Consider the following 10,725-nt stretch of genomic DNA (forward strand, 5'->3'; position numbering starts at 1 on the left):
TATATATATAGGGCTCCATTAATCACGATTAATCGCATCCAAAATAAAAGTCTGTGTTTACATAGTGTGTGTGTACTGTGTACAGTATATTTAAATACACACACACACATACACATGTATATATTTAAGAAATATATGTAATATATATTTATATATTATATATTCATATTTTAATATGATTAATATATACATGTACATATTTCTTAAATATATACACGTATGTGTGTTAATATATAAACACACAGTACACACACATATATTATGTAAACACAAACTTTTATTTTGGATGCAATTAATCACGATTAATCGATTTGACAGCCCTAAAATAAAATTTAAAAAATATTTAATATATTATGTTACTTTTCTTCCAGTGAACACAGCACACAATGGGCGAGTGAATGGATTGTGCTTCACAGCTGACGGACTTCATCTCCTCACTACTGGGACAGATGATCGCATGCGCCTGTGGAACAGTGCCACAGGGGAAAACACATTAGTGAGTAGCAGTTAGGGCTGTTTGAAGACTTTCTTAATACCTAATCTCTGTTTTGTAAAGAGTATCAAGAATTATATTTTGAGCTTATGTTCATGCAGCAAAAGGAATGTCTTCTCTCATGACTGTGTTATTGGCCTTCTGTGGGTCAAAAAAGCAACTGAGGCAGAATGTTGCCAGACATGAAAACAAGATACTCTGAAGACACTCACATGTTTTCCTAAACACTTTCTTTATTAATGACAAGAAATATGTTCTTTAAAAAATGGCGATGCATATTTTTTTATCTGCTAAGCTGTTCATTTGTTGCTAAGAAATCCTTATTTCTCATTAACAGGTGAACTATGGGAAAGTCGTGAATGAGAGTCGCAAAGGCCTCAGATTTACCGTATCGAGGGGCTGCAGTCCGGAGTTTGTGTTTGTGCCATGTGGCAGTTCGGTAGCGGTGTACGGGCTTCACTCGGGAGAGCTGATCACTATGTTGAGGGGACATTATAATAACGTAGACTGCTGTGAGTTCCACCCAGACTATCAGGTAATGTTGATCCTGATGACTTGCTTAGTGGTTTAGTCTTTACTAATAAACTAAACAAGCTAAAAGTATACCATTAAGTAAAACAATTTAAAGCTTCTGAGGTCTTGCAATTATTTAATGAGATCTGTATTAGCTCATAGACTCATTGTTGACTGTGAATCTGTGGGGTGCATTTTTAGGAGCTGTACAGTGGAGGTAAAGACTGTAACGTCCTGGCCTGGGTCCCAGTGCTGAGACAGCCTGACATTGAGGATGATGAAACCAACTCTAAAAGGGTAAAACAGTTTGAGACATTTTTAATATGAAACATATTGTGTATTTTTACCGGCTCTTATTTAAAAATCTGAGGTTGATTGAATTAATGGTGCACCTTAATGAAAAATACAATGCGCTGTGGATCAGCTGTTTATATCTTACAGGTGCAGACACGAGTTTCACAATTTGAGTTGAATTACTGAAATAAAGGAACTTTTCCACGACATTCTAATTTATTGAGATGCACCTGTATACAGATCTGCAGGTTTGGGCTAGGTGGGGCAGAAAGTGAATCCTAATTTGTGCTCACGTATACACATTTTGCAACCTTGCTTATGTCTCTCAGCCAATAGATAAGATCAGATGGCCTGACAAAAACTATGCCCATTATGGCATGCTTTCAGATGCAGTTGCTATCAGACATGGTATACGTGAGATGTGCATGTTACCTGGAGTCACATCTTGGCGGCTTGTAGTTTATCAGTCACTCAATGTTTTGTGTTTAACATCCTGCTCTACCAGTTTTTCTGGCAAAAAAAATCTGGTACACATTTCCATAATCGCATTGTATTACTGCATCACTGATATACACATATTAGCTATTAGCAATTACATGGCTTAGTGATGTAAGTTTTATTTTCAGTCATGTATTTGGAAGAACTTTAATAATTACACAACAATATATAATTTTTTTTAATATAAATGTAATATATTTTTGTTTATTATTATTATTAATTTTTTTTTGGTATAATTTTTCTTTTTGTATTATTGTGGTTTGAGAAATATATTTGAAAACGTTTTAGGTTTAAAAAATATTAATTCTAAATATTTTCACCATTTTGTTTTTTCAGAGTGTCACACAAAAATATTTCTAGTTTTCATTAAAATTTTTGAAAGTTTTTTTTTTTCATTTGCAATAATAGCTTGGATTTATTCATCCATAACTCCATAACAGCTTCAAGTTCATAAACTTATATATGCAACTGTATCATCTAAGCGATAATTAAACATCACTGAATCGTGTAGGCTTATTAATGATTAAATGTTTGATGTTTCTGAATATTCTGGATGCATATTTTTACAGGGTGAAGCACAAGCTACTATCAATCCTGCTTTTGAAGATGCCTGGAGCAGTGATGAAGACTGACAGAAAAAGGAACCCATCGCTCTGTTTTCTAACATCCAAATAAACCACTATATACATTCCCCCAGAGGTTAAAGTGCTCTTACTCCATTCAGTTGAATATTGCATCGATGGGTGCATATAAAATCACTGTAAATAAAAAAGACTCATGGGTGTTGAGTACTTCCTGTGCCTGTGGATATTAAGTTTAACATGGTCTTGAGCTTGTGTCTTGGGCTTCACATTTGCGTTTCAGATGTGTGGACTACAAGTTCTCATATCTTTAGAACAAATAAATACCACGATTTAGTGTAAAATTGTTGATTGTGCTGAACCTATTTGTTTTTTACATCTGTGAGATGATCAGCAAACTGTTTAAGCTTTATTTTTGAGCTTTAAACATTGAATGTAGTTAGAAACAAAGGTCCATGCTGACACTGTATCATTTGTACTGTGGAATTTATGCTAATACATATACTGTTGTCTGTTTTTGTTTTTCTAACTTGAAAAATAAAGGAACTTTTCGAACATTTTATAAATCAATATATTGTGACATCCCTAATCTGTCGCAATTATTTGGCACAACACTTCTGATATCATACATTTCCTTATAAAATGGGAGTCATGCAACCAATGGCTTGCAGGTATTGCGAGTCTTGATGCGACATTTGACCAATCAGAGCCCTCCGTCTCGGAATCAGGTGAACGTCTCCGCCCACCGCCCGCTCCTCTCAGTGAAGACGGAACTCCGGCGTCTGAAAGAGTAATTGATGGAGGTCTTGTGGACAAACCATTAGCTTTTACTTTTTAAACTACTTTAACTGGCCGAGAGGCAGAAGACGAGCGCCCTGGTGAACGCAGAGCGGGAGGACCTCGAGGTGTGCGTGAAAATACATATCTGAACTTTTGTTTGTTTTGTCAAGGTAAGACAGGTTGACGCGCACCTGCATTCTTTTGTGAGGTCCATATGTGATATGATGATGTTGAATTCTTGTACTGTATACATTTGCATGGCCAATATTAAAATTTTCTGGCATCATAAATCAACTTGTTCCTGATGTAGATAATTTTATTTATTTTCCCTTGTATTTAGTAATTGTTCAAAATTCACCAACAAGGAATTCTGCCTATGGCTATGGAAAGACTCTAAGCCAACAGAGCATTTCCCACACTCAAACATCATAAAACTTCATATATTATGTTTGGTTTTGATTAGTATTGAGCTTTGTAGTTAAGCCATTGGCACCCAGTGTTGAGTGCACTTCTGTGGAGGGAAGGTTCAAGGTAGTGTCCTCCTCTCACACCTGTAACCTGTCCGTCTCATGGCAACAGGCACGTTGAAGCTTGTATTAAAGATTACAGTATCTAGGCAAGTAACTCTCTCCAGATAATTGGACCAGTATGCCCTGAAACACATCTTGGATTAGTTTCTCTTTAAACATTAAAGTGTGTGTTGAAGGGAGGGAAAAAAAAAAAAACCCGCTTTGGTTGATGCTTCACTAGAACAATGCCAAAATTAATGTACTGCTGCTGAGTTAGTTTTTTTAAAAATTATTTTTATTAGGGCCCTTCAGCTTAAAGTAACCTGTTATTTAACGTATATTTAATGATATTTTATTTGTGTGGACTGTATGCATGGATACCAGGGAAAATGGTATCCTATAAAACAGTTCAGTTTTATGCAACATTTTATATGTGATATTTATTTTTTGTTACAAAAAGAAGATACAAATAATGTGTTTCATTATTCATAATAATGTGTGCATTGTTCTCTGAGCTCTGCATGTCTTCGTTTATCCACCTCCATGGTTTTATGGGCTGTCCTTTCCTGAACATACACTGACTGCTAACCATTGTGTCCCAACACTCGCCCTCTTGTTCAGCTCTGAATTTGCTGGAGAGGATGGAGGATGGCCTAACTGCTGATTTTAACTTCTTGTGCTTTCTTACCACAATACAACGTTTCATGGTGCCACCATACACGAGTCATTCCTGCTTTATTTTAGAGCATTTAGGTTCTACATCACGGCATGTCACTTTCATGAAGGAAATAGTACTGTGAAGGTGTAATTTAAGATTGTTCAATTATAAACTCTGAATAATGTGGCATTTAAGTTAAATGACTCAATTTGTGTCAGACTTGACTTACGGGATGAGTTTCTTTTAAATGCCCTAAATATAAGTCATCCATCACACCGTACACTTTGTGTTTGTGACCTTAGGCTCTGACCACTGGCAGTGATGGCGTTCCGTGAGTTCACATCTACAGCTGCACAGCTGTATGACAAGTGGATGAAAGATGCAGGTTAGAAGGTTTCTGACATCAGAAAATCAAAACATTAATGTACAAATGCACACATTCAAACCTCATTAACTCCCATAGGGTGCAGAAGTCAGGTTTCAGAAAGAAAAAGTGCATTATTTTCTCTGTAGGGGAATAGATTTTTTTAAAACCATAACTTAAAAAGTATTAAAGACAGACCTACTGTCTGTGAGGTTGTTAACTGATGGTAATATGCTTTTGTTGAAGCCATCAGGACACATTATTTCATCTTATTTTTTTAAATAATCATGTTTAAAAGGGAAAAACTACATTACCCGTGAAATCTCTTTCAATCAGAGAAATAACTTTTAGCCCCCACCCACGTAATTGTGTGCTCTTTATTAAAATGTTTAAGTATTTGTGCATATATATATATATATATATATATATATATATAAGCTTATTTTACAATAAATGTAAAATATATTGTTTCTTCATACATAATTGACATCTTTGAATCAATAGTTTTATGTTTCACCATCGTTTTTAACAATGAATCACCACTTATCGCTATTTAACAAAGACTTTTTAAAAATCCCTATTGGATAAATACTTCCAGAACTAACGCTACTGAAGAAGTGGGCTGGCACTGTTGCACTCTAGTCTGTGTTTGGTAACTTATTCCACCCAGCAATCAGTGCATGTTTAATCAAATGGCTTACTTTGTGGATCTCAACTGATTCTGTTCCTAATATGGTTGAAATGTAATCGTTTCATTACTGTATTTTATTGATCTCAGAGAATTATGGTGCACAACAAGAGCAGTGTCAAATATAGATTAATGCATGAACTAATGAAGTTACTATAGATGCTACTGTGCATGGAGACATTACATGGAGTGCAGATATTCTTATGATGTGATTTCAGACCCCAGGACAGAAGACTGGCTGCTCATGTCCTCGCCGCTGCCCCAAACAGTTATTATTGCATTTTACATCTACTTTGTGATGTCACTGGGGCCCAGGTTAATGGAGAACAGGAAACCGTTTGATCTGAAGAAGGTCCTCATCATCTATAATTTCAGCGTTGTGGCTTATTCTCTTTACATGTGTTATGAGGTAAATCTGTTTCTGTTTGCTAGCAGGCAAACCTGTTGTTGTGTTTTGCTTGGGAGTTTACAAAGACACGTTTTTATGAACGGGTTTTGTTAGATTCCATTGAGTTATGTTATCATTTCACTGTTAGTTTCATTCAGGTCACACATTAAGTTAATGTGTAAATGGCTGGAATGAGTTTAGTCACATCAGTGTCTGCTTCAGGTGACAAAAAAAATTACAATTTACTCATCATTGTGTTGTTCTAAACTTTTATGTACAATTTAAGTGGATGTGATTCATACTGCCAGGCACCATACAAGAAACTTTTGCTATACTTCAAGACTTCTGAAGCATGTAGAACAAACTGAAATGAACAAACTGAAAAGTATTATTGGTTAAAATCTTTAGAGCTTTTTGTGTTGGCCAAATTGGTGGTATGAATTACTGTTTTTTTTTTTTTTTTTTTTTTAATTTTTTGGAAAAGAGCATAAGAGACTTATTTAAAACCTTTTCACAGTACAGTATATATATATATATATATATATATGTATGTATGTTTTTTTTTTTTTTTTTTTTTAACTGTATGGAAAAAAAACTTTTTACTGTATGGAAAAAAAAACAGCTTAGACATTCTGCAGAATATGAGCTTTTTTACAGAAGAATGTATGTCGTGAGGGTGGGTAAATGTCTTTAAACAGAGGTTTCACCATATAATTGTACATAATGTAGTGTAGGATCCTACAAAATGTGTATATAAAGTGCATTTACATGCCAGTCTTACACATTGTTGGTTTATTAGCATAATTGGTGTACATAATTCATGTACAGTAAACACCCTAATCTGTGTTCCTTTTAGTAAGTAACAAACTGTTTAAGTAAAACGCAATTGACTCACCATTTTTTGCTCATTATCCCACTTGACTTGCACTTTGTTGGTGCATGTAGTTAATGTGTAAATCAAAATGTAATAAATGTAAACATGGGTTTCTTGCATTATCTGTTTTTTGGTAAATGCACCATTTAGTTCATTTCCAGATTAAATGACCAAAGATGAATTTCTTTTCTGCAGTTTGTGATGTCAGGCTGGGGAACAGGGTATTCATTTGGCTGTGATCTAGTAGACTACTCTCGATCGCCAAAAGCCATGAGGGTGAGAGCAGAAGAAATGTTGCCTTACCTGCTTTATGAGAAGCTTGTAACCTGGCTCCAGGTTTAGGTGTTTTGCTTGGATGTGGTTGATTTCACATGATTTAAATGATACACAGGACCATTCAGACTAAGCAATACACTCACTGTGCTGAGTAATGCATTGTATCTGTATATCTGATGAATTTAGTGATTCATTCAAGTTTGGTATAGTTTAAATAACAGGCTTTGTATTTAATAGTTTGTTGGGCATTTGTGCTTGATCTACATTTCTCTGTATCCAGATGGCATGGACTTGCTGGCTCTATTACTTCTCCAAGTTTATTGAGTTGTTGGACACTGTAAGTAATGTGTTTCATATTTATTACCTTGGTTTTGTTACATCTAAAATGCTACAGTTTGGCAGGAAGCATCTAGCTGTCTGTCACATCTTTTACACACTGTCAGGCATCAATATTAGTGTTCTCTCTGGTTATGAAAAAATTGAAGAAAATAGTGGTATTGTGAGTCACAGACAAAACTCCTGTTAAGTGGTTAGGTGGAAAGATGGAAGAGAGCATTTTTAGTGTCTCTTGCCTTGAGGTGCTTGCTTTTCTTGTAGAGAAGTTACCAGTTACCACAGAAAATTATTTTGACTCATCTGTCAGTAAGTAACAGAAATGGGGCGATTGCGTTGGATTTTCACTGAAACTTCAAATTACAATATATCTCTTAAATGACTGGGTCGCAGCCATTTTACACCTACAGTATACAGTATTTAGTGCTGTCCTTGTGATCAGATCGCACAAAACGGATGTTAACACCGGGTCTTCTCTGCCTCTTCTGGACAGGTTTTCTTTGTGCTGAGGAAAAAGCACAATCAGGTGACCTTCCTACATGTCTTCCATCATTCCATCATGCCTTTCACTTGGTGGTTTGGAGTCCGGTTTTCTCCAGGTAGGGATTTGTGTCTTCTACGATTGCATGAATACACGTAAAAGATGAATTTCCTATAGACGTCTGTTTGTTTGATGTTGCAGGTGGTTTGGGGACGCTTCACGCCCCTCTAAACTGCATCGTTCATATAATCATGTATACATACTATGGATTGTCAGCTCTGGGCCCTACATACCAGAAGTTTTTCTGGTGGAAGAAGCATTTGACTTCAATACAGCTTGTATGTATTACAACATTTTAATTTCCTTTTGATGCTATTTCTTGATCACTGACATTTTCAGAGTCGAGGAAACGTTTATTTATTAATCTATTTATTTGTTTTATTAATTTATTTTTATATATTTCTGTATTTGTATTCATTTGTTTCATTTAATTTTATTTGTTTTTAAAATTATTTTTTCTTCTTTTTTTGGACTGACATTCACTGTCACTGTCACTTAGAGCTGGTTTTAAAAATAATGTCCCATGTAATGTTTTGCCATTCATTCTACCAACTAGACTGATTTGAGTTGGATTTGACACACTTTTATTTTTGCTTGCATTCTCTCTTCTCAGATCCAGTTTGTCATCATAACCTTACATATTAGCCAGTACTTCTTCATGAAAGACTGTCCCTACTCGTACCCCGTATTCATCTACATCATTGCTCTGTATGGCATCATCTTCCTCCTCCTCTTCCTCAACTTCTGGTACCACGCATACACAAAAGGCAAAAGGCTTCCTAAAGGCCTGCATAACACAACCATGCAACAGAACAACAATGACATACACCACAAGAAAGAATAACTGGTGCTGTGTGACTAGCCAATCAGCAGTGACAATCTACCTAAAACCGCCTTTTGGCTAAATTTTTATAAGACTATTTATATGTACACCATAACATTTATCTTGATGCCCTGGGAAAAACGTTATTGTACAGACTGTGTGTTGCAGTCTGGGCTGGATCTTGCCTTTTACCCTCAGCTGGGCATTTGAGTTGAACTCTGGGTCATTGCCCTGTGGGCTGCTCCTGTTTCTACTCATTTCCCTCATTGTTTTCTGCATACTGACGTGTTTCCCCTTTTTGTTTAATGAGATGAGAGTCAGAGAGCCTCCCAGCTCCTCACTCATGTCAGTCACATCATTTTTATTGCCATTTTAGACACCATTTGTTGTGTTTATATATTTATGTCCCTGTTTTTGGTTATATCAGTAAATAAGATGAAAGAAGTGTTGGCAACTTTTTTCTCCTCTTCCTTCATAAAAAGCATAACTGTCTGGAAAGATCTACCATGTACACTAGGTGCTAGGTGTCTTTCACCCTTCACATGTGACATTGTGTGAATGGTAGCAGTACTGCAACTGTCCTTGAAGGAACCGATGCATTGAACTCATCTTGCACTATTGGTGAAGAAGGACAGGAATTTGGTTATCTTTTTTTATTTTATATATCATGTCGTCATGAATGTCTTAGGATGTTTTTTTCTGGGACAGGTGCTTAATTTTTGTACAAGGAAATGTATTGTTAACTTTTAAATATTTATGGAAAAAAATTGCTATATTCACTTAAGTTGGTGTTTTTTTTTCTTCATTTAAATTTTTAACTGCATTTTCTAATGGACTTGCTATACTTTGGGGAATTTGCCCCCAGAAGTAGGCTAAACCTCTCAAAATCTCAGCACATAGAGGGGTTTGGGTTAATTTATTGTATTTGTTTATCTTTATGTAAATAGTAGTCTGTTGTATGTCTCCATTGAGGGTTGTGTTTGTTTTAAATGTAGATGCAAGATTACCCACCTAGATCTAATGTTTCTAGTATCTGTGTTCTGACCATGAGAATACAGCTCCCCCATGTGGAGTAAAACGTGGTAACCGTCTGGGTTACTATGGGTCTGGGAAATATTTTGTATATTTTTAAAATAAACACACAATAAACCTAAATGAATTTGGATGTGTATTGCAGTCGCATAGTTTCTTCTCTTTTTTTTAAATAATGATATAAAACTCTAATTTTGGAAACCTTAAATGAATAGTTCACCCAAAAATGAAAATATGCTTAACTTAACCTCAGGCCATCCAAGATGCAGTGAATGGTTGCCATCAGAATGAGAGTTCAAACAACTGATTAAAAATATCACAATAATCCACAAGTAATTCACATGGCTGCAGGCCATAATTTATCATCTTGTTAAGGTAAAAGCTGTGTGTTTGTAAAAAAACATTCATTATGAAGACTTTTTTTTTTTTTTTTTACTTCAAACCATGGCTTCCAGCTAAAGTACTAAGCTAAAATAAAAGTCCTCTATCCATAATATTGCTTTCTCCAATGAAAAAGTCAGCTTGTCTGACTCAGGAGAGAAATATGCACTGTTTACAAGTGAAAACAAATATGATAAGACAACAAGGGATGGACTTTTTCACTGAAGGACGCATTATTATGGATAACGCCTGGTATTTTGGCCAGAAGTGATAGTTTAAAGTTAAAATGCCTTAATGATGGATTTGTTTATTACAAACACGCAGCTTTTCACTTTAGAAGCCTTTAATTGATTGACTGGAGTCATGAAGATTGTGATGGTTTTTATCAGCTGTTTGGACTCTCATTGGTAAGCAAGTGATGTAATGCTAAGTTTCTACAAATATGTTCCAATGAAGAAACAATCTACATCTTGGGTGGTTTGAGGCAGGGTCAATTTTCAGAAAATTTTCATTTTTGTGTGGAGCACTCCTTTATTTTCTGGGTATGGTTTTTATTTAGTAAAAAAGTACATCTTTATTATGTCTGTCTTAAAATGGTGTAAAATCTAAAATTCAGTATTTCCCCCAAGATTGTAAATCTGCTTCCTTGAGCAATGGAAAATTTAAGCACGGTAAGTGATATTTTTAGAGAGGTTTTTG

General features: G+C 35.3%; 2 protein-coding genes across 3 annotated transcripts in view; both read left to right on the forward strand.

Moving 5' to 3' along the window:
• LOC107752444 (DNA excision repair protein ERCC-8-like) overlaps positions 1-2,565 on the forward strand; it is a 9,487-nt gene extending 6,922 nt beyond the window's left edge. For both annotated transcript variants that reach the window (XM_016568409.1, XM_016568410.1), the window contains exons 9-12: positions 372-496; positions 831-1,028; positions 1,208-1,303; positions 2,368-2,565. In XM_016568409.1, the coding sequence (XP_016423895.1) occupies positions 372-496; positions 831-1,028; positions 1,208-1,303; positions 2,368-2,430 (482 nt within the window). In that variant the 3' untranslated portion in view covers positions 2,431-2,565. The remainder of the gene's footprint in view (positions 1-371; positions 497-830; positions 1,029-1,207; positions 1,304-2,367) is intronic.
• A 495-nt stretch (positions 2,566-3,060) lies between these two features.
• LOC107752445 (elongation of very long chain fatty acids protein 7-like) lies at positions 3,061-9,758 on the forward strand. Its single transcript, XM_016568411.1, has 8 exons — positions 3,061-3,329; positions 4,629-4,711; positions 5,597-5,787; positions 6,836-6,916; positions 7,197-7,253; positions 7,743-7,848; positions 7,932-8,068; positions 8,404-9,758. Exons 2-8 carry the CDS (start codon positions 4,648-4,650, stop codon positions 8,632-8,634), a joined length of 867 nt encoding a protein of 288 aa, XP_016423897.1. The 5' UTR covers positions 3,061-3,329; positions 4,629-4,647; the 3' UTR covers positions 8,635-9,758.
• Positions 9,759-10,725: the final 967 nt, after the last annotated feature.

This window comes from Sinocyclocheilus rhinocerous, unplaced genomic scaffold (assembly GCF_001515625.1).
Source record: "Sinocyclocheilus rhinocerous isolate Xijiao unplaced genomic scaffold, SAMN03320098_v1.1 scaffold1583, whole genome shotgun sequence".
Lineage (NCBI taxonomy): Eukaryota > Metazoa > Chordata > Actinopteri > Cypriniformes > Cyprinidae > Sinocyclocheilus > Sinocyclocheilus rhinocerous.